Here is a 23,559-nt window from a genome sequence, read left to right as displayed (position 1 = left end):
TGCTGTGGCTACCTAGCTAGCTAGTTGACTGCTGTGGCTACCTAGCTAGCTAGTTGACTGCTGTGGCTACCTAGCTAGCTAGTTGACTGCTGTGGCTACCTAGCTAGCTAGTTGACTGCTGTGGCTACCTAGCTAGCTAGTTGACTGCGGTGGCTACCTAGCTAGCTAGTTGACTGCTGTGGCTACCTAGCTAGCTAGTTGACTGCTGTGGCTACCTAGCTAGCTAGTTGACTGCTGTAGCTACCTAGCTAGCTAGTTGACTGCTGTGGCTACCTAGCTAGCTAGTTGACTGCTGTGGCTACCTAGCTAGTTGACTGCTGTGGCTAGAAAACTAAACAGCTAGCTAGCTAGCTAGCTAGTTGACTGCTGTGGCTACCTAGCTAGCTAGTTGACTGCTGTGGCTACCTAGCTAGTTGACTGCTGTGGCTACCTAGCTAGCTAGTTGACTGCTGTGGCTACCTAGCTAGTTGACTGCTGTGGCTAGAAAACTAAACAGCTAGCTAGCTAGCTAGCTAGTTGACTGCTGTGGCTACCTAGCTAGCTAGTTGACTGCTGTGGCTAGCTAGCTAGTTGACTGCTGTGGCTAGCTAGCTAGTTGACTGCTGTGGCTAGCTAGCTAGTTGACTGCTGTGGCTAGCTAGCTAGTTGACTGCTGTGGCTAGCTAGCTAGTTGACTGCTGTGGCTAGCTAGCTAGTTGACTGCTGTGGCTAGCTAGCTAGTTGACTGCTGTGGCTAGCTAGCTAGTTGACTGCTGTGGCTATCTAGCTAGCTAGTTGACTGCTGTGGCTACCTAGCTAGTTGACTGCTGTGGCTAGCTAGCTAGTTGACTGCTGTGGCTAGCTAGCTAGTTGACTGCTGTGGCTACCTAGCTAGTTGACTGCTGTGGCTACCTAGCTAGTTGACTGCTGTGGCTACCTAGCTAGTTGACTGCTGTGGCTAGCTAGCTAGTTGACTGCTGTGGCTAGCTAGCTAGTTGACTGCTGTGGCTACCTAGCTAGTTGACTGCTGTGGCTAGAAAACTAAACAGCTCCCTAGCTAGCTAGTTGACTGCTGTGGCTATCCAAAAAAGGACTCGTTTTTAAAGCTGGTTAATCTTATCCTTGGAGGCTTTCAACGTGTTCTTACACTTTGAAGAATCTAAAATATATTTTGATTTGTTTAACACTTTTTTGGTTACTACATGATTCCACATGTGTTATTTCATAGTTGATGTCTTTGCTAAGGTGTCCAAACTTTGGACTGGTTCTGTATGTGACGTGGGCCTGTGTGGCTCCGTTGGTAGAGCACGGGGTTGCAATGCCAGGGTAGTGGGGTTTTGAGGTGAAGGGGGGGAAAGAGAGAGAGGTGAAGGGGGGGAAAGAGAGAGAGGTGAAGGGGGAGAAAGAGAGAGAGGTGAAGGGGGGGAGAGAGAGAGAGGTGAAGGGGGGGAGAGAGAGAGAGGTGAAGGGGGGGAGAGAGAGAGAGGTGAAGGGGGGGAGAGAGAGAGAGGTGAAGGGGGGGAGAGAGAGAGAGGTGAAGGGGGGGAGAGAGAGAGGTGAAGGGGGGGAGAGAGAGAGAGGTGAAGGGGGGGAAAGAGAGAGGTGAAGGGGGGGAAAGAGAGAGGTGAAGGGGGGGAAAGAGAGAGGTGAAGGGGGGGAAAGAGAGAGGTGAAGGGGGGAAAGAGAGAGGTGAAGGGGGGGAAAGAGAGGTGAAGGCGGGGAAAGAGAGAGGTGAAGGGGGGGAAAGAGAGAGGTGAAGGGGGGGAAAGAGAGGTGAAGGGGGGGAAAGAGAGGTGAAGGGGGGGAAAGAGAGGTGAAGGGGGGGAAAGAGAGGTGAGGGGGGGGGGGGAGGTGAAGGGGGGGAGAGAGAGGTGAAGGGGGGGAGAGAGAGGTGAAGGGGGGGAGAGAGAGGTGAAGGGGGGGAGAGAGCGCGAGGTGAAGGGGGGAGCAGCAGAACGAACCCGTCGATGATGAGGTGTTGGTAGGGGGCCTTCTGATCACACACAGGACAAACCCAGGTGGGTTTCTTCTCATTCATCTGGATGTAAAGCGTCGCGTCGAAACACTGCAGGTGGGAACACGTCAGCGCTCTGCACGGGATCATCAGACGCATCTTCCCCAGCTAGACAAAACACACAGGAAACAGAAGGATGAATATACATCAACATCACGAGGACCAGCTAGACAAACACACAGGAAACAGGAAACAGGAAGATGAATATACATCAACATCACGAGGACCAGCTAGACAAACACACAGGAAACAGGAAACAGGAAGATGAATATACATCAACATCACGAGGACCAGCTAGACAAACACACAGGAAACAGGAAGATGAATACACATCAACATCACGAGGACCAGCTAGACAAAACACACAGGAAACAGGAAACAGAAGGATGAATACACATCAACATCACGAGACCAGCTAGACAAACACACAGGAAACAGGAAGATGAATACACATCAACATCACGAGGACCAGCTAGACAAACACACAGGAAACAGGAAGATTAATATACATCAACATCACGAGGACCAGCTAGACAAACACACAGGAAACAGGAAACAGAAGGATGAATACACATCAACATCACGAGACCAGCTAGACAAAACACACAGGAAACAGGAAACAGAAGGATGAATACACATCAACATCACGAGACCAGCTAGACAAACACACAGGAAACAGGAAGATGAATACACATCAACATCACGAGGACCAGCTAGACAACACACAGGAAACAGGAAGATTAATATACATCAACATCACGAGGACCAGCTAGACAAACACACAGGAAACAGGAAGATGAATATACATCAACATCACGAGGACCAGCTAGACAAACACACAGGAAACAGGAAGATGAATACACATCAACATCACGAGGACCAGCTAGACAAACACACAGGAAACAGGAAGATGAATATACATCAACATCACGAGGACCAGCTAGACAAACACACAGGAAACAGGAAGATGAATATACATCAACATCACGAGACCAGCTAGACAAACACACAGGAAACAGGAAGATGAATATACATCAACATCACGAGGACCAGCTAGACAAACACAGGAAACAGGAAGATGAATATACATCAACATCACGAGACCAGCTAGACAAACACAGGAAACAGGAAGATGAATATACATCAACATCACGAGGACCAGCTAGACAAACACACAGGAAACAGGAAGATGAATACACATCAACATCACGAGGACCAGCTAGACAAACACACAGGAAACAGGAAGATTAATATACATCAACATCACGAGACCAGCTAGACAAACACACAGGAAACAGGAAGATGAATATACATCAACATCACGAGGACCAGCTAGACAAACACAGGAAACAGGAGGATGAATACACATCAACATCACGAGACCAGCTAGACAAACACACAGGAAACAGGAAGATGAATATACATCAACATCACGAGGACCAGCTAGACAAACACAGGAAACAGGAAGATGAATACACATCAACATCACGAGACCAGCTAGACAAACACAGGAAACAGGAAGATGAATATACATCAACATCACGAGGACCAGCTAGACAAACACACAGGAAACAGGAAGATGAATATACATCAACATCACGAGACCAGCTAGACAAACACACAGGAAACAGGAAGATGAATATACATCAACATCACGAGGACCAGCTAGACAAACACAGGAAACAGGAAGATGAATACACATCAACATCACGAGGACCAGCTAGACAAACACACAGGAAACAGGAAGATGAATATACATCAACATCACGAGGACCAGCTAGACAACACACAGGAAACAGGAAGATGAATACACATCAACATCACGAGGACCAGCTAGACAAACACACAGGAAACAGGAAGATGAATATACATCAACATCACGAGGACCAGCTAGACAACACACAGGAAACAGGAAGATGAATACACATCAACATCACGAGGACCAGCTAGACAAACACACAGGAAACAGGAAGATGAATATACATCAACATCACGAGGACCAGCTAGACAAACACACAGGAAACAGGAAGATGAATACACATCAACATCACGAGGACCAGCTAGACAAACACACAGGAAACAGGAAAATGAATATACATCAACATCACGAGGACCAGCTAGACAAACACACAGGAAACAGGAAGATGAATATACATCAACATCACGAGACCAGCTAGACAAACACAGGAAACAGGAAGATGAATATACATCAACATCACGAGGACCAGCTAGACAAACACACAGGAAACAGGAAGATGAATATACATCAACATCACGAGGACCAGCTAGACAAACACACAGGAAACAGGAAGCTCAACATCACGAGGACCAGCTAGACAAACACAGGAAACAGGAAGATGAATACACATCAACATCACGAGGACCAGCTAGACAAACACACAGGAAACAGGAAGATCAACATTACGAGGACTGATAATGACATTTCACAGTGATTTTGATGCGTTTCCTCTAGTAATTAGCTACTTTACCCAAGTTGAATGTACTGATTGACTGTAAATCTGATTAAAGAACGTCTGCTAAATGACTAAAACGTAAATGAGTGTACGTACCGGACAGAGTAGAGAGACTCGTAGACTGGTGGTCGCAATCTCACTGTCAGGGTCAGCTGTTAACTTCTCTTTGACTGTAAGGAGAGAGAGAGAGATACAACACACAACATAATGAGCTGGATGTCACCGATAAAAATGACATTCTCCCGTTCCCGATCCCACAGCTTGGTGCCTTAGAGTCAGCTCCTATGGTCAATAGGGTCTTGGGTTTTACAGCACCAACAGATCTGGGACCAGCAGCGTCTAATATCAGAGAACCACCTACTGAGAGCTCTGGAGTGGTCTGGGACCAGCACCGTCTAATATCAGAGAGCCACCTACTGAGAGCTCTGGGACCAGCACCGTCTAATATCAGAGAGCCACCTACTGAGAGCTCTGGAGTGGTCTGGGACCAGCACCGTCTAATATCAGAGAGCCACCTACTGAGAGCTCTGGAGTGGTCTGGGACCAGCACCGTCTAATATCAGAGAGCCACCTACTGAGAGCTCTGGAGTGGTCTGGGACCAGCACCGTCTAATATCAGAGAGCCACCTACTGAGAGCTCTGGAGTGGTCTGGGACCAGCACCGTCTAATATCAGAGAGCCACCTACTGAGAGCTCTGGGACCAGCACCGTCTAATATCAGAGAGCCACCTACTGAGAGCTCTGGAGTGGTCTGGGTTGCGGATTCCTTTGGCTCGTAGTCTCTGTAGCAGGGTTGTGGATGTCTGTTGTCTCGCCAGGTACACTGCCATGGAGAAACTCTGAGAGACGAGACAACAGGAAGGAGGTTATCACACTGAACCACGTTGACACAAAAACAATGGAACAGAATAGAATAACATTCTCCGTTGCTTTGTGGCTTCACAGAAGCAACCACATGGTATACAAACACTGGTCTATATCTTGTGCCACAGCTTTATCCAACAGTCTTTGCTGACATCCATTTCAGTAGTTTGTCAGCCAGCCAGCCAGTCAGCCAGCCAGTCAGCCAGTCAGCCAGCCAGTCAGCCAAGCCAGCCCAGCCAAGCCAAGCCAGCCCAGCCAAGCCAGCCCAGCCAAGCCAGCCCAGCCAAGCCAAGCCAGCCCAGCCAAGCCAGCCAGCCCAGCCAAGCCAAGCTCCAGTATCTAAGTAGTATTTGATTTAATATGTTCCACGACACCAGCCAGCCTTAGAGTTGCAAAATACTGGTCATGTTCCCAAAATTTCCCAGGTTTGGTTGGAGTATTCTGGATTTCTTGCTTATTCCCATCTGATCCCGGGAATCTAAATACCCTGCCTATCTCGGGGGTCCATAACACCACGTTAGATTCCTTACCCTGCCTATCTCTGGGGTCCATGACACCACGTTAGATTCCTTACCCTGCCTATCTCGGGGGTCCATAACACCACGTTAGATTCCTTACCCTGCCTATCTCAGAGGGGGTCCATGACACCACGATAGATTCCTTACCCTGCCTATCTCAGAGGGGGTCCATGACACCACGTTAGCTTCCTTACCCTGCCTATCTCAGAGGGGGTCCATGACACCACGATAGATTCCTTACCCTGCCTATCTCAGAGGGGGTCCATGACACCACGTTAGCTTCCTTACCCTGCCTATCTCAGAGGGGGTCCATGACACCACGATAGATTCCTTACCTTGGCTATCTGAGGGGTCCATGACACCACGATAGATTCCTTACCCTGCCTATCTCAGAGGTCCACGACACCACGTTAGATTCCTTACCCTGCCTATCTCTGGGGTCCACGACACCACGTTAGATTCCTTACCCTGCCTATCTCAGAGGTCCATGACACCACGTTAGATTCCTTACCCTGCCGATCTGAGGTCCATGACACCACGTTAGATTCCTTACCCTGCCTATCAGAGGTCCATGACACCACGATAGATTCCTTACCCTGCCTATCTCAGGGGTCCATGACACCACGTTAGATTCCTTACCCTGCCTATCTCGGGGGTCCATGACACCACGTTAGATTCCTTACCCTGCTCATATCAGAGGTCCATGACACCACGATAGATTCCTTACCCTGCCTATCTCGGGGGTCCATGACACCACGTTAGATTCCTTACCCTGCCTATCTCTGGGGTCCATGACACCACGTTAGATTCCTTACCCTGCCTATCTCAGAGGTCCATGACACCACGATAGATTCCTTACCCTGCCTATCTCAGAGGTCCATGACACCACGATAGATTCCTTACCCTGCCTATCTCTGGGGTCCATGACACCACGATAGATTCCTTACCCTGCCTATCTCTGAGGTCCATGACACCACGATAGTGTTGGGTACTGTGGTGGACAGTCTGACCAGTGACGTGATGTTGATGGGACGACTCGGCCGTTTGGGTTCCACTCCGTTTTTGGTTGGAGGAAGGTAGCTCTGAGGAAGAGGTGAGACAACAGGGTCAAATGTCAGGTTGTGTGAAGAGCAGGACGCTAGGCTAACGCCGCCGAGAATTGTGGGTTCAAGCCCCACAGGGAAAACGTACACTGAACACAAACACAACTAAGTTACAGTTCATATAAGGAAATGATTCGATTTAAATAAATTCATTAGGCCCTAATCTATGGATTTCACATGACTGGGAATACAGATATGCATCTGTTGGTCACAGATACCTTTTTAAACAAGGTAGGGGTGTGGATCAGATAACCAATCAGTATCTGGTGTGACCACCATGTCCCTCATGCAGCGCGACACATCTCCTTCACATAGAGTTGATCAGGCTGTTGATTGTGGCCTGTGGAATGTTGTCCCAGTCCTCTTCAATGGCTGTGCCAAGTTGCTGGATATTGGTGGGAACTGGATCATGCTGTTGTACACGTCGATCCAGAGCATCCCAAACATGCTCAATGTGGTGACATGTCTGGTGAGTATGCAGGCCATGGAAGAACTGGGACATTTTCAGCTTCCATGAATTGTGTCCAGATCCTTGAAACACGGGGCCGTACATTATCATGATGAAACATGAGGTGATGGTGGTGGATGAATGGAACGACAATGGGCCTCAGGATCTCATCACGGTATCTCTGTCTATTCAAATTGCCATGGATAAAATGGAAATTGTGTTTGTTGTCCGTAGCTTATGCCTGCCCCCACTGCAACCCCACCGCCACCATGGGGCACTCTGTTCACAACGTTGACATCAGCAAACCGCTCGTCTACACAACGCCGTACACACCGTCTGCCCGGTACAGTTGAAACCGGGATTCATCCGTGAAGCGCACACTTCTCCAACGTACCAGTGGCCATCGAAGGTGAGCATTTGCTCACGGAAATCGGTTACGACGTCAAACTGCAGTCAGGTCAAGACGACGAGCACACAGATGAGTAGTTTCTGCAGAAAATATTTTGGTTGTGCAAACCCAATTTCATCAGCTGTATGAGTGACTGGTCTTAGACGATGTGATGATCCTGGGTTGGCGTGGTTACACGTGGTCTGCGGTTATGAGACGTACTGCCAAATTCTCTAAAACAATGTTGGAGGCGGCTTATGGTAGAGAAATTAACATTCAATTCTCAGCAACAGCTCTGGTGGACATTCCTGCAGTCAGCATGCCAATTGTACGCTCCCTCAAAACTGTAGAAATCTATGGCATTGTGTTGTGTGACAAAACTACACATTTTAGAGTGGCCTTTTATTGTCCCCCAGCACAAGGTGCACCTGTTTAATGATGATGGTGTATTAATCAGCTTCTTGATACGCCACACCTGTCAGGTGGATGGATTATCTTGGCAAAAGGAGAAATGTTCACTAACAGGGATGTAAACACATTTGTGCACAACATTTTAAAGAAATAAGCTCGTCTCTTAATCTGTATTTTTACCTTTCAGGTTTTCTGCCATATTGAAATAGCACAGTTACAATATATTTCTGGGATCTTTTATTTCAGCTCATGAAACATGGGACCAACACTTTACATGTTGCGTTTTTATATTTCTTGTTCAGTTTAGAAAAAAGGTATTAAAATGTCAAGCACTTTGGATAAAAGTGTCATTGCTTGAGCACTGCTTAATGCAGTGTTTCCCAATCCTGGTCCCGGGGAATGAAAGGAGTACAACTAACACATTTGGTTCAATGAAAGGCTTGATGAGGAGTTGATTAGTGCAATAATGTGTGTTAGCACCAGGGCAAAGACAAACCATGTGGGACCAGGATAATGTGTTAGTACCAGGGCATGTAGGACCAGGATAATGTGTTAGCACCAGGGCAAAGACAAACCATGTAGGACCAGGATAATGTGTTAGTACCAGGGCAAAGACAAACCATGTAGGACCAGGATAATGTGTTAGTACCAGGGCAAAGACAAACCCTGTAGGACCAGGATAATGTGTTAGTACCAGGGCAAAGACAAACCATGTAGGACCAGGATAATGTGTTAGTACCAGGGCAAAGACAAACCATGTAGGACCAGGATAATGTGTTAGTACCAGGGCAAAGACAAACCCTGTAGGACCAGGATAATGTGTTAGTACCAGGGCAAAGACAAACCATGTAGGACCAGGATAATGTGTTAGTACCAGGGCAAAGACAAACCATGTGGGACCAGGATAATGTGTTAGTACCAGGGCAAAGACAAACCATGTAGGACCCCAGCACCGGGATTGAGGAACAAATGGTTTAATGAGTAAGGTATTAGTTATGAAATGTCACGTATTTATGCTATAAAATACATCTTACCAAGACAAACATGATAATTAATGTTCTGAATTGTTCAATGAGGTGTTTGTAACATATTATATGTATTGTACCTTTGCGTGATGTATTATTGTCTCTACCTTCTTGCCCTTTGTGCTGTTGTCTGTGCCCAATAATGTTTGTACCATGTTTTGTGTTGCTACCATGCTGTTGTCATGCTGTGTTGCTACCATGCTGTTGTCATGCTGTGTTGCTACCATGCTGTTGTCATGCTGTGTTGCTACCATGCTGTTGTCATGCTGTGTTGCTACCATGCTGTTGTCATCCTGTTGTCATGCTGTGTTGCTACCATGCTGTTGTCATGCTGTGTTGCTACCATGCTGTTGTCATGCTGTGTTGCTACCATGCTGTTGTCATCCTGTTGTCATGCTGTGTTGCTACCATGCTGTTGTCATGCTGTGTTGCTACCATGCTGTTGTCATGCTGTGTTGCTACCATGCTGTTGTCATGCTGTGTTGCTACCATGCTGTTGTCATGCTGTGTTGCTACCATGCTGTTGTCATGCTGTGTTGCTACCATGCTGTTGTCATGCTGTGTTGCTACCATGCTGTTGTCATGCTGTGTTGCTACCATGCTGTTGTCATGCTGTGTTGCTACCATGCTGTTGTCATGCTGTGTTGCTACCATGCTGTTGTCATGCTGTGTTGCTACCATGTTGTTGTCATGCTGTGTTGCTACCATGTTGTTGTCATGCTGTGTTGCTACCATGTTGTCATGCTGTGTTGCTACCATGCTGTGTTGCTACCATGTTGTCATGCTTTGTTGCTACCATGTTGTCATGCTGTGTTGCTACCATGTTGTCATGCTGTGTTGCTACCATGCTGTGTTGCTACCATGCTGTGTTGCTACCATGCTGTGTTGTCATGTGTTGCTACCATGCTATGTTGTCATGTGTTGCTACCATGTTGTCATGCTGTGTTGCTACCATGTTGTCATGCTGTGTTGCTACCATGTTGTCATGCTGTGTTGCTACCATGTTGTCATGCTGTGTTGCTACCATGTTGTCATGCTGTGTTGCTACCATGTTGCTGCCATGCTGTGTTTCTACCATGTTGTTGTCATGCTGTGTTGCTACCATGCTGTTGTCATGCTGTGTTGCTACCATGTTGTTGTCATGCTGTGTTGCTACCATGCTGTTGTCATGCTGTGTTGCTACCATGCTGTGTTGTTGTCTTAAGTCTCTCTTTATGTAGTGTTGCGTTGTCTCTGTATTTTACTTATTTCAAAATAAATAAATCCACAGGAATCCATTGATTTACTAAGTAATGTTGACCATCCTACAAGGGTAAAATATCTTTGAACAGATTACGATAGAGGAGACATGAGGTTTGGCCCATTGGTTTTCTTAGAGGATTATGTACATAATAAAACATATTAGTTTACCCATGGGTCAAAAAACCATGGGTTTTTGATTGGACACCCTAGAAAAGGGTAATGGGCTTTGATTGGACACCCTAGAAAAGGGTAGTGGGCTTTGATTGGACACCCTAGAAAAGGGTAGTAGGCTGTCAGACAGACTCACCGGGAGGTTGCAGGGCTTGCTGTTGACTTTCACACACAGGTTGGACGGGAAATGATCCTCCTGGGCACAGCTCGTCTCTGACAAACAAAACCTGGGGGAGAAAAGACCACAGATCAATAACAAATACCAGAGATTAATAAAAATCGATAGGAATATTAAGCACAGAGATTAATTACCAATTCAAAATCACAGACACATCAATAAACAACTGACAGACAGTCATATTTATAAAAAATAGATATACTTTTTTTTATTTATTTTTTTAAAGAGAGTGATGGACTCTCCCAAAAAGACCAAAATATCTTCTGTCCTTGGAAGATGAGCACCCCATTTCATAGAAGCCTTTTGTAGCACTGCCATCTCTCAACTTTACTTAGTGAACAAGTCATATTGTCAAAAGTGAAAGCAAGAGCACGGTACAACACCATACACAGAGCCTTCAGAAAGTATTCAAACCCCTCGACTTAGTCCACATGTTTTTGTGTTACAGCCTGAATTCAAAACGTATTCAAATTGATTTCTCATCCATCTACACACAATACCCCATTATGACATCACAATACCCCATTATGACATCACAATACCCCATTATGACATCACAATACCCCATAATGACAAAGTGAAAACATGCTTCTTTTTTTTTGCTAATGAAATACAGGAATCTAATTTACATCTGAGTCAATACTTTGTAGAAGCACCTTTGTCAGCGATTACAGCTGTGAGTCTTTCTGGGTGAGTCTCTAAGAGCTTTACACACCTGGGATTGTGCAACATTTGTCCATTATTCTTTAAAAAATTATTCAAGCTATTTCAAATTGGTTGTTGATCATTGCAAGACAACCATTTTCAGCTCTTAGATTTTCAAGTAGATTTAAGTCAAAACTGTAACTCGGTCACTCAGGAACATTCACTGTCTTCGTGGTAAGCAACTCCGGTGTAGATTTGGCCTTGTGTTTTAGGTTATTGTCCTGCTGAAAGGTGACTTCATCTCCCAGTGTCTGGTGGAATGCAGACTGAACCAGGTTTTCCTCTAGGATATTACCTGTGCTTAGCTCCAGTCCATTTACTTTTCATCCTGAAAAGCTACCCAGTCCTTAACAATTACAAGCATACCCATAACATGATGCAGCCACCACTATGCTTGAAAATATGGCGAGTGGTACTCAGTAATGTGTTGTATTGGATTTGGCCCTGTTAGGTTGTTATTTTTCAGAGTAAATAAACTCACGGACACTAGAGAAGATTTTAACCAAGTTTAATCATCCCCAAAGGTTCTGTACAGCTGTAAGTTTATTTACCTCCTACTGAAGACACTCCTCTTCCTTACAGTTTATATCAGAAATTTTCTGTCCAAAAATGATGCAGAAAAATTAATCCATGCTTTTGTTACTTCTAGGTTAGACTACTGCAATGCTCTACTTTCCGGCTACCCGGATAAAGCACTAAATAAACTTCAGTTAGTGCTAAATACAGCTGCTAGAATCCTGACTAGAATCCAAAATTTTTATCATATTACTCCAGTGCTAGCTTCCCTACACTGGCTTCCTGTTAAGGCAAGGGCTGATTTCAAGGTTTTACTGTTAACCTACAAAGCGTTACATGGACTTGCTCCTACCTATCTTTCCGAGTTGGTCCTGCCGTACATACCTACACGTACGCTACGGTCACAAGATGCAGGCCTCCTAATTGTCCCTAGAATTTCTAAGCAAACAGCTGGAAGTAGGGCTTTCTCCTATAGAGCTCCATTTTTATGGAATGGTCTGCCTACCCATGTGAGAGACGCAGACTCGGTCTCAGCCTTTAAGTCTTTACTGAAGACTTATCTCTTCAGTAGGTCATATGATTGAGTGTAGTCTGGCCCAGGAGTGTGAAGGTGAACGGAAAGGCTCTGGAGCAACAAACCGCCCTTGCTGTCTCTGCCTGGCCAGTTCCCCTCTCTCCACTGGGATTCTTCACCTCTAACCCTATTACAGGGGCTGAGTCACTGGCTTACTGGTGCTCTTCCATGCCGTCCCTAGGAGGGGTGCGTCACTTGAGTGGGTTGAGTCACTGACGTGATCTTCCTGTCCGGGTTGGCGCCCCCCCTTGGGTTGTGCCGTGGCGGAGATCTTTGTGGGCTATACTCGGCCTTGTCTCAGGATGGTAAGTTGGTGGTTGAAGATATCCCTCTAGTGGTGCGGGGGCTGTGCTTTGGCAAAGTGGGTGGGGTTATATCCTTCCTGTTTGGCCCTGTCCGGGGGTATCATCGGATGGGGCCACAGTGTCTCCTGACCCCTCCTGTCTCAGCCTTCAGTATTTATGCTGCAGTAGTTTATGTGTCGGGGGCTAGGGTCAGTTTGTTATATCTGGAGTACTTCTCCTGTCTTATCCGGTGTCCTGTGTGAATTTAAGTATGCTCTCTCTAATTCTCTCCTTCTCTCTCTCGCGGAGGACCTGAGCCCTAGGACCATGCGTCAGGACTAACGGGCATGATGACTCCTTGCTGTCCCCAGTCCACCTGGCCTTGCTGCTGTTCCAGTTTCAACTGTTCTGCCTGCGGCTATGGAACCCTGACCTGTCCACCGGACGTGCTACCTGTCCCAGACCTGCTGTTTTCAACTCTAGAGAGACCGCAGGAGCGGTAGAGATACTCTTCATGATCGGCTATGAAAAGCCAACTGACATTTACTCCTGAGGTTCTGACTTGCTACACCCTCGATAACTTCTGTGATTATTATTATTATTTGACCATGCTGATCATTTATGAACATTTGAACATCTTGGCCATGTTCTGTTATAATCTCCACCCGGCACAGCCAGAAGAGGACTGACCACCCCTCATAGCCTGGTTCCTCTCTAGGTTTCTTCCTAGGTTTTGGCCTTTCTAGGGAGTTTTTCCTAGCCACCGTGCTTCTACACCTGCATTGCTTGCTGTTTGGGGTTTTAGGCTGGGTTTCAGTACAGCACTTCAAGATATTAGCTGATGTACGAAGGGCTATATAAAATAAAATTGATATACATCCTACTTAAGACACTCCTCCTCCTCACAGTTTATATACCTCCTACTGAAGACACTCCTCCTCCTCACAGTTTATATACCTCCTACTGAAGATACTCCTCCTCCTCACAGTTTATATACCTCCTACTGAAGACACTCCTCCTCAGTTTATATACCTCCTACTGAAGACACTCCTCTTCCTCACAGTTTATATACCTCCTACTGAAGACACTCCTCCTCCTCACAGTTATATACCTCCTACTGAAAACACTCCTCCTCCTCACAGTTTATATACCTCCTACTGAAGACACTCCTCCTCCTCACAGTTTATATACCTCCTACTGAAGACACTCCTCCTCCTCACAGTTTATATACCTCCTACTGAAGACACTCCTCCTCCTCCTCCCAGTTTATATACCTCCTACTGAAGACACTCCTCCTCCTCCCAGTTTATATACCTCCTACTGAAGACACTCCTCCTCCTCACAGTTTATATACCTCCTACTGAAGACACTCCTCCTCCTCACAGTTTATATACCTCCTACTGAAGACACTCCTCCTCCTCACAGTTTATATACCTCCTACTGAAGACACTCCTCCTCCTCACAGTTTATATACCTCCTACTGAAGACACTCCTCTTCCTCACAGTTTATATACCTCCTACTGAAGACACTCCTCCTCCTCACAGTTTATATACCTCCTACTGAAGACACTCCTCCTCCTCACAGTTTATATACCTCCTACTGAAGACACTCCTCCTCCTCACAGTTTATATACCCCCTTACTGAAGACACTCCTCCTCCTCACAGTTTATATACCTCCTACTGAAGACACTCCTCCTCCTCACAGTTTATATACCTCCTACTTAAGACACTCCTCACAGTTTATGGCTCCACAGGAAGAGGGTAACAGGATAACAAACCTTTATTACTGCCTTAAGAGAATCTGTCCTGACCTCCTGACCTCAACACATTCCTTCATCTAATCCACAGATGTTAATGGTTCTCTGAAGATAAACCAATGGACTTCTGACCTAACACAGTCTATTTCATTTACTAGCTCAATGATCAAAGTTTAGCAGATTCCAACAGCCCAAACATAACACTTTGTATTCAGGACAAAAAAAAGTGAATTGCTTTGACACATGTTTTTTGCAGTATTACTTTAGTGCCTTGTTGCAAACAGGATGCTTTGGGAAAAAATATATTCTGTACAGGCTTCCTTCTTTTCACTGTCATTTAGGTTATTATTGTGGAGTAACTACAATGTTGTTGATCCCTCCTCAGTTATCTCCTATCACAGTCGTTAAACTCTAAAACAGTTACAAAGTCCCCATTGGCCTCATGATGACCCTGGAAACCCTGTGAGGTTTCCTTCCTCTCTGGCAACTAAGTTAGGAAGGACGCCTGTATCTTTGTAGTGACTGGGTGTATTGATACACCATCCAAAGTGTAATTAATAACTTCACCATGCTCAAAGGGATATTCAAATGTCCGTTTTCTTTCTCCCCATCTACCAATAGGTGCTCTTTGCAAGGCATTGGAAAACCTCCCTGGTCTGTGGTTGAATCGGTGTTTGTTCAACTGAGGGACCTTATAGATAATTGTATGTGTGGTACAGAGATGATGTGGTCATTTAAAATCCATGCAACTTATTATGTGACTTGTTAAGCAAATGTTTACTCCTGAACTTATTTAGGCTCCTTGATATAACAAAGGGGTTGAATACTTATAGGCTAAAGACATTTAATCTTTTTAAATAATTTGTAAAAGTTTCTAAAAACATAATTCCACTTTGACATTATAGGTTATGCCAGTGACCCCCCCCAAAATCTCAATTTAATCCATTTTTTAAAAACCAGGCTGTAACAACAAAATGTGGGAAAAAGTTAAATGGGTGTGAAAAGTTTCAGAAGGCGCTGTAAGAAGACAGGAGAGCCTACCTTAACTGGACCTGGACCGCAAAGTCACACTTGGTCCCCGAGATGTCCCTGTAGAGACATGTTTAGGTGAGGAGTCAGTGGACAATGTTTTGCACGAGCAAATGGCACTGAGCAAAATAACCATAGAATTAAAACTAGATGGGAAGGCATTGTCATCCCATTATCCAATGGGAAGGCATTGTCATCCAATGGGAAGGCATTGTCATCCCATTATCCAATGGGAAGGCATTGTCATCCAATGGGACGGCATTGTCATCCCATTATCATCCAATGGGACGGCATTGTCATCCCATTATCATCCAATGGGACGGCATTGTCATCCCATTATCATCCAATGGGACGGCATTGTCATCCCATTATCATCCAATGGGACGGCATTGTCATCCCATTATCATCCAATGGGACGGCATTGTCATCCCATTATCATCCAATGGGACGGCATTGTCATCCCATTATCCAATGGGACGGCATTGTCATCCCATTATCCAATGGGACGGCATTGTCATCCCATTATCCAATGGGACGGCATTGTCATCCCATTATCCAATGGGAAGGCATTGTTATCCAATGGGACGGCATTGTCATCCCATTATCCAATGGGAAGGCATTGTTATCCCATGGGAAGGCATTGTCATCCCATTATCCAATGCGAAGGCATTGTCATCCCATTATCCAATGCGAGTGCCAAATATTGTGACTTGCAATAGGATCGTGTGTATTACACGCATCGATTTTCAGTTTATTATTCTGTATATTTTTGTACATATCTATCGAGAACGACACCCGCTACGTGTATGAATTGAAACCAGTCACATCCTGTTTCTGCCAGCAGGAGAGAGACTGACGACACAGACGTTCTCAGTGGTCTAGATGGGGGTCGGTGTGTGTCCTAGCGGTCTAGATGGGGGTCGGGAGTGTCCTCAGCGGTCTAGATGGGGGTCGGGTGTGTCCTAGCGGTCTAGATGGGGGTCGGTGTGTGTCCTAGCGGTCTAGATGGGGGTCGGTGTGTGTCCTCAGCGGTCTAGATGGGGGTCGGGTGTGTCCTAGCGGTCTAGATGGGGGTCGGTGTGTGTCCTAGCGGTCTAGATGGGGGTCGGGAGTGTCCTCAGCGGTCTAGATGGGGGTCGGGTGTGTCCTAGCGGTCTAGATGGGGGTCGGGAGTGTCCTAGCGGTCTAGATGGGGGTCGGTGTGTGTCCTCAGCGGTCTAGATGGGGGTCGGTGTGTGTCCTAGCGGTCTAGATGGGGGTCGGGTGTGTCCTCAGCTGTCTAGATGGGGGTCGGGTGTGTCCTAGCGGTCTAGATGGGGGTCGGTGTGTGTCCTAGCGGTCTAGATGGGGGTCGGTGTGTGTCCTAGCGGTCTAGATGGGGGTCGGTGTGTGTCCTAGCGGTCTAGATAGGGGTCAGGTGTGTCCTAGCGGTCTAGATGGGGGTCGGGTGTGTCCTAGCGGTGTAGATGGGGGTCGGGTGTGTCCTAGCGGTGTAGATGGGGGTCGGGTGTGTCCTAGCGGTCTAGATGGGGGTCGGGTGTGTCCTAGCGGTCTAGATGGGGGTCGGTGTGTGTCCTAGCGGTCTAGATGGGGGTCGGGAGTGTCCTCAGCGGTCTAGATGGGGGTCGGCTGTGTCCTAGCGGTCTAGATGGGGGTCGGGAGTGTCCTAGCGGTCTAGATGGGGGTCGGGAGTGTCCTAGCGGTCTAGATGGGGGTCGGGAGTGTCCTCAGCGGTCTAGATGGGGGTCGGGTGTGTCCTAGCGGTCTAGATGGGGGTCGGGAGTGTCCTCAGCGGTCTAGATGGGGGTCGGTGTGTGTCCTAGCGGTCTAGATGGGGGTCGGGAGTGTCCTCAGCGGTCTAGATGGGGGCCGGGTGTGTCCTAGCGGTCTAGATGGGGGTCGGTGTGTCCTCAGCGGTCTAGATGGGGGTCGGGTGTGTCCTAGCGGTCTAGATGGGGGTCGGGTGTGTCCTAGCGGTGTAGATGGGGGCCGGGTGTGTCCTAGCGGTCTAGATGGGGGTCGGGGTGTGTCCTAGCGGTCTAGATGGGGGTCGGTGTGTGTCCTAGCGGTCTAGATGGGGGTCGGTGTGTATCCTAGCGGTCTAGATGGGGGTCGGTGTGTGTCCTAGCGGTCTAGATGGGGGTCGGGAGTGTCCTCAGCGGTCTAGATGGGGGTCGGGTGTGTCCTAGCGGTCTAGATGGGGGTCGGTGTGTGTCCTAGCGGTCTAGATGGGGGTCGGTGTGTGTCCTAGCGGTCTAGATAGGGGTCAGGTGTGTCCTAGCGGTCTAGATGGGGGTCGGGTGTGTCCTAGCGGTGTAGATGGGGGTCGGGTGTGTCCTAGCGGTGTAGATGGGGGTCGGGTGTGTCCTAGCGGTGTAGATGGGGGTCGGGTGTGTCCTAGCGGTCTAGATGGGGGTCGGGAGTGTCCTCAGCGGTCTAGATGGGGGTCGGTGTGTGTCCTAGCGGTCTAGATGGGGGTCGGGAGTGTCCTCAGCGGTCTAGATGGGGGCCGGGTGTGTCCTAGCGGTCTAGATGGGGGTCGGTGTGTCCTCAGCGGTCTAGATGGGGGTCAGGTGTGTCCTAGCGGTCTAGATGGGGGTCGGGTGTGTCCTAGCGGTCTAGATGGGGGTCGGGGTGTGTCCTAGCGGTCTAGATGGGGGTCGGGGTGTGTCCTAGCGGTCTAGATGGGGGTCGGGGTGTGTCCTAGCGGTCTAGATGGGGGTCGGTGTGTGTCCTAGCGGTCTAGATGGGGGTCGGTGTGTGTCCTAGCGGTCTAGATAGGGGTCAGGTGTGTCCTAGCGGTCTAGATGGGGGTCGGGTGTGTCCTAGCGGTGTAGATGGGGGTCGGGTGTGTCCTAGCGGTGTAGATGGGGGTCGGGTGTGTCCTAGCGGTGTAGATGGGGGTCGGGTGTGTCCTAGCGGTCTAGATGGGGGTCAGGTGTGTCCTAGCGGTCTAGATAGGGGTCAGGTGTGTCCTAGCGGTGTAGATGGGGGCCGGGTGTGTCCTAGCGGTGTAGATGGGGGCCGGGTGTGTCCTAGCGGTGTAGATGGGGGCCGGGTGTGTCCTAGCGGTGTAGATGGGGGCCGGGTGTGTCCTAGCGGTGTAGATGGGGGCCGGGTGTGTCCTAGCGGTCTAGATAGGGGTCAGGTGTGTCCTAGCGGTCTAGATGGGGGTCGGGTGTGTTCTAGTGGTCTAGATGGGGGTCAGGTGTGTTTTAGCGGTCTAGATAGGGGTCAGGTGTGTCCTAGCGGTCTAGATAGGGGTCGGGTGTGTCCTCAGGGGTCTAGATAGGGGTCAGGTGTGTCCTAGCGGTCTAGATAGGGGTCAGGTGTGTTTTAGCGGTCTAGATGGGGGTCAGGTGTGTCCTAGCGGTGTAGATGGGGGTCAGGTGTGTCCTATCGGTCTAGATAGGGGTCGGGTGTGTCCTAGCGGTCTAGATGGGGGTCAGGTGTGTCCTATCGGTCTAGATGGGGGTCAGGTGTGTTCTAGCGGTCTAGATGGGGGTCAGGTGTGTTCTAGCGGTCTAGATAGGGGTCAGGTGTGTTTTAGCGGTCTAGATAGGGGTCAGGTGTGTCCTAGCGGTCTAGATGGGGGTCAGGTGTGTCCTAGCGGTCTAGATGGGGGTCAGGTGTGTTTTAGCGGTCTAAATAGGGGTCAGGTGTGTTTTAGCGGTCTAGATGGGGGTCAGGTGTGTCCTAGCGGTCTAGATGGGGGTCAGGTGTGTCCTAGCGGTCTAGATGGGGGTCAGGTGTGTCCTAGCGGTCTAGATAGGGGTCAGGTGTTCTAGCGGTCTAGATAGGGGTCAGGTGTGTTTTAGCGGTCTAAATAGGGGTCAGGTGTGTTTTAGCGGTCTAGATGGGGGTCAGGTGTGTCCTAGCGGTCTAGATGGGGGTCAGGTGTGTCCTAGCGGTCTAGATAGGGGTCAGGTGTGTCCTAGCGGTCTAGATGGGGGTCAGGTGTGTTCTCAGGGGTCTAGATGGGGGTCGGGTGTGTTCTAGTGGTCTAGATGGGGGTCAGGTGTGTCCTAGCGGTCTAGATGGGGGTCAGGTGTGTCCTAGCGGTCTAGATAGGGGTCAGGTGTGTCCTAGCGGTCTAGATAGGGGTCAGGTGTGTCCTAGCGGTCTAGATGGGGGTCAGGTGTGTCCTAGCGGTCTAGATAGGGGTCAGGTGTGTCCTAGCGGTCTAGATAGGGGTCAGGTGTTTCCTAGCGGTCTAGATGGGGGTCAGGTGTGTCCTCAGGGGTCTAGATGGGGGTCAGGTGTGTCCTAGCGGTCTAGATAGGGGTCAGGTGTGTCCTAGCGGTCTAGATGGGGGTCAGGTGTGTCCTAGCGGTCTAGATAGGGGTCAGGTGTGTCCTAGCGGTCTAGATGGGGGTCAGGTGTGTCCTAGCGGTCTAGATAGGGGTCAGGTGTGTCCTAGCGGTCTAGATAGGGGTCAGGTGTGTCCTAGCGGTCTAGATGGGGGTCAGGTGTGTCCTCAGGGGTCTAGATGGGGGTCAGGTGTGTTTTAGCGGTCTAGATGGGGGTCAGGTGTGTCCTAGCGGTCTAGATAGGGGTCAGGTGTGTCCTAGCGGTCTAGATAGGGGTCAGGTGTGTCCTAGCGGTCTAGATGGGGGTCAGGTGTGTCCTAGCGGTCTAGATGGGGGTCAGGTGTGCTTTAGCGGTCTAGATAGGGGTCAGGTGTGTTCTAGATAGGGGTCAGGTTTGTTTTAGCGGTCTAGATAGGGGTCAGGGGTGTTTTAGGGGTCTAGATAGGGGTCAGGTGTGTCCTCAGCGGTCTAGATGGGGGTCAGGTGTGTTTTAGCGGTCTAGATGGGGGTCAGGTGTGTCCTAGCGGTCCAGATGGGGGTCAGGTGTGTCCTAGCGGTCTAGATAGGGGTCAGGTGTGTCCTAGCGGTCTAGATGGGGGTCAGGTGTGTCCTAGCGGTCTAGATGGGGGTCAGGTGTGTCCTAGCGGTCTAGATGTGGGTCAGGTGTGTCCTAGCGGTCTAGATAGGGGTCAGGTGTGTCCTAGCGGTCTAGATGGGGGTCAGGTGTGTCCTAGCGGTCCAGATGGGGGTCAGGTGTGTCCTAGCGGTCTAGATGGGGGTCAGGTGTGTCCTAGCGGTCTAGATGGGGGTCAGGTGTGTCCTAGCGGTCTAGATAGGGGTCAGGTGTGTCCTAGCGGTCTAGATAGGGGTCAGGTGTTTCCTAGCGGTCTAGATGGGGGTCAGGTGTGTCCTCAGGGGTCTAGATGGGGGTCAGGTGTGTCCTAGCGGTCTAGATAGGGGTCAGGTGTGTCCTAGCGGTCTAGATGGGGGTCAGGTGTGTCCTAGCGGTCTAGATAGGGGTCAGGTGTGTCCTAGCGGTCTAGATGGGGGTCAGGTGTGTCCTAGCGGTCTAGATAGGGGTCAGGTGTGTCCTAGCGGTCTAGATAGGGGTCAGGTGTTTCCTAGCGGTCTAGATGGGGGTCAGGTGTGTCCTCAGGGGTCTAGATGGGGGTCAGGTGTGTTTTAGCGGTCTAGATGGGGGTCAGGTGTGTCCTAGCGGTCTAGATAGGGGTCAGGTGTGTTCTAGTGGTCTAGATGGGGGTCAGGTGTGTCCTAGCGGTCTAGATAGGGGTCAGGTGTGTCCTAGCGGTCTAGATGGGGGTCAGGTGTGTCCTAGCGGTCTAGATGGGGGTCAGGTGTGCTTTAGCGGTCTAGATAGGGGTCAGGTGTGTTCTAGATAGGGGTCAGGTTTGTTTTAGCGGTCTAGATAGGGGTCAGGGGTGTTTTAGGGGTCTAGATAGGGGTCAGGTGTGTCCTCAGCGGTCTAGATGGGGGTCAGGTGTGTTTTAGCGGTCTAGATGGGGGTCAGGTGTGTCCTAGCGGTCCAGATGGGGGTCAGGTGTGTCCTAGCGGTCTAGATAGGGGTCAGGTGTGTCCTAGCGGTCTAGATGGGGGTCAGGTGTGTCCTAGCGGTCTAGATGGGGGTCAGGTGTGTCCTAGCGGTCTAGATGTGGGTCAGGTGTGTCCTAGCGGTCTAGATAGGGGTCAGGTGTGTCCTAGCGGTCTAGATGGGGGTCAGGTGTGTCCTAGCGGTCCAGATGGGGGTCAGGTGTGTCCTAGCGGTCTAGATGGGGGTCAGGTGTGTCCTAGCGGTCTAGATGGGGGTCAGGTGTGTCCTAGCGGTCTAGATAGGGGTCAGGTGTGTCCTAGCGGTCTAGATGGGGGTCAGGTGTGTCCTAGCGGTCTAGATGGGGGTCAGGTGTGCTTTAGCGGTCTAGATAGGGGTCAGGTGTGTTCTAGATAGGGGTCAGGTTTGTTTTAGCGGTCTAGATAGGGGTCAGGGGTGTTTTAGGGGTCTAGATAGGGGTCAGGTGTGTCCTCAGCGGTCTAGATGGGGGTCAGGTGTGTTTTAGCGGTCTAGATGGGGGTCAGGTGTGTCCTAGCGGTCCAGATGGGGGTCAGGTGTGTCCTAGCGGTCTAGATAGGGGTCAGGTGTGTCCTAGCGGTCTAGATGGGGGTCAGGTGTGTCCTAGCGGTCTAGATGGGGGTCAGGTGTGTCCTAGCGGTCTAGATAGGGGTCAGGTGTGTCCTAGCGGTCTAGATAGGGGTCAGGTGTGTCCTAGCGGTCTAGATGGGGGTCAGGTGTGTTTTAGCGGTCTAGATGGGGGTCAGGTGTGTCCTAGCGGTCCAGATGGGGGTCAGGTGTGTCCTAGCGGTCTAGATAGGGGTCAGGTGTGTCCTAGCGGTCCAGATGGGGGTCAGGTGTGTCCTATCGGTCTAGATAGGGGTCAGGTGTGTCCTAGCGGTCTAGATGGGGGTCAGGTGTGTCCTAGCGGTCTAGATAGGGGTCAGGTGTGTCCTAGCGGTCTAGATGGGGGTCGGGAGTGTCCTCAGCGGTCTAGATGGGGGTCGGGTGTGTCCTAGCGGTCTAGATGTGGGTCAGGTGTGTCCTAGCGGTCTAGATAGGGGTCAGGTGTGTCCTAGCGGTCTAGATGGGGGTCAGGTGTGTTTTAGCGGTCTAGATGGGGGTCAGGTGTGTCCTAGCGGTCTAGATAGGGGTCAGGTGTGTCCTAGCGGTCTAGATGGGGGTCAGGTGTGTTTTAGCGGTCTAGATAGGGGTCAGGTGTGTCCTCAGGGGTCGGTCTTACATGGAGCTGCTGATCTGCTGGACCTGCTGGGGCGTCAATGCAAAGGCATAACACGTCTCCTGAAACCGCTGACTGTTGTCTGAGGCTGAGGACAAGAGAGAGAGAGGGGAGGGAGAGAGTGGAGGGAGAGAGAGGGAGAGAGAGGGAGGGGGGAGAGAGAGAGAGAGAGGGAGGGGGGAGAACTATAACAATCTCATCCTACCAACCACCTCCTCCAACAAGATAGAACACACAGTCAAGTACAAAAATGAAAACGTTCACAACTGAAAACTGGACAAACTTCAGTTACAGCCATTGTAATGCCGGTTACGCTGTGGGTTACCAAGAGATGGGATGGCCTAACCATACACCCTTTATTCTATGGACCTAAGACAAGATAGACAGACATGCACCTAATTATATAACTGTTAATAACAATAATTCACAGGTTAAAGCCTTGTTGCTTTAATCATAATAAACACAATGTATATATGATGAATGTATGTGAAATATACACTGACTGTACAAAACCCGCCCTTTCCATGAACCAGGTAAATCCAGGTGAAAGCTATGATCCCTTATTGATGTTGTTAAATCCACTTCAGATCAGTGTAGATGAAGGGGAGGAGACAGGATATGAAGGGGAGGAGACAGGATATGAAGGGGAGGAGACAGGATATGAAGGGGAGGAGACAGGATATGAAGGGGAGGAGACGGGTTAAAGAAGGATTGTTAAGCCTTGAGACAACTGAGACATGGATTGTGTATGTGTCTCATTCAGA

General features: G+C 49.3%; 1 protein-coding gene across 1 annotated transcript in view; it reads right to left on the bottom strand.

Annotated features, from left to right (window-relative positions):
• Positions 1 to 23,559, bottom strand: part of LOC139578029 (E3 SUMO-protein ligase PIAS1-like) — a 40,470-nt gene that overhangs the window by 5,430 nt on the left and 11,481 nt on the right. Inside the window, exons 3-9 of the mRNA XM_071405170.1 lie at positions 22,799 to 22,883; positions 15,694 to 15,741; positions 10,774 to 10,864; positions 6,797 to 6,931; positions 5,201 to 5,306; positions 4,564 to 4,637; positions 1,941 to 2,101 (exon numbers count right to left, since the gene is read on the bottom strand). Coding sequence (XP_071261271.1) covers positions 1,941 to 2,101; positions 4,564 to 4,637; positions 5,201 to 5,306; positions 6,797 to 6,931; positions 10,774 to 10,864; positions 15,694 to 15,741; positions 22,799 to 22,883 — 700 coding nt within the window. The remainder of the gene's footprint in view (positions 1 to 1,940; positions 2,102 to 4,563; positions 4,638 to 5,200; positions 5,307 to 6,796; positions 6,932 to 10,773; positions 10,865 to 15,693; positions 15,742 to 22,798; positions 22,884 to 23,559) is intronic.

Source organism: Salvelinus alpinus, chromosome 6, assembly GCF_045679555.1.
Source record: "Salvelinus alpinus chromosome 6, SLU_Salpinus.1, whole genome shotgun sequence".
NCBI classification, from domain to species: Eukaryota; Metazoa; Chordata; class Actinopteri; order Salmoniformes; family Salmonidae; genus Salvelinus; species Salvelinus alpinus.
The sequence above is the reverse complement of the archived record's forward strand: the minus strand, read 5'-3'. Positions and strand labels throughout refer to the sequence as shown.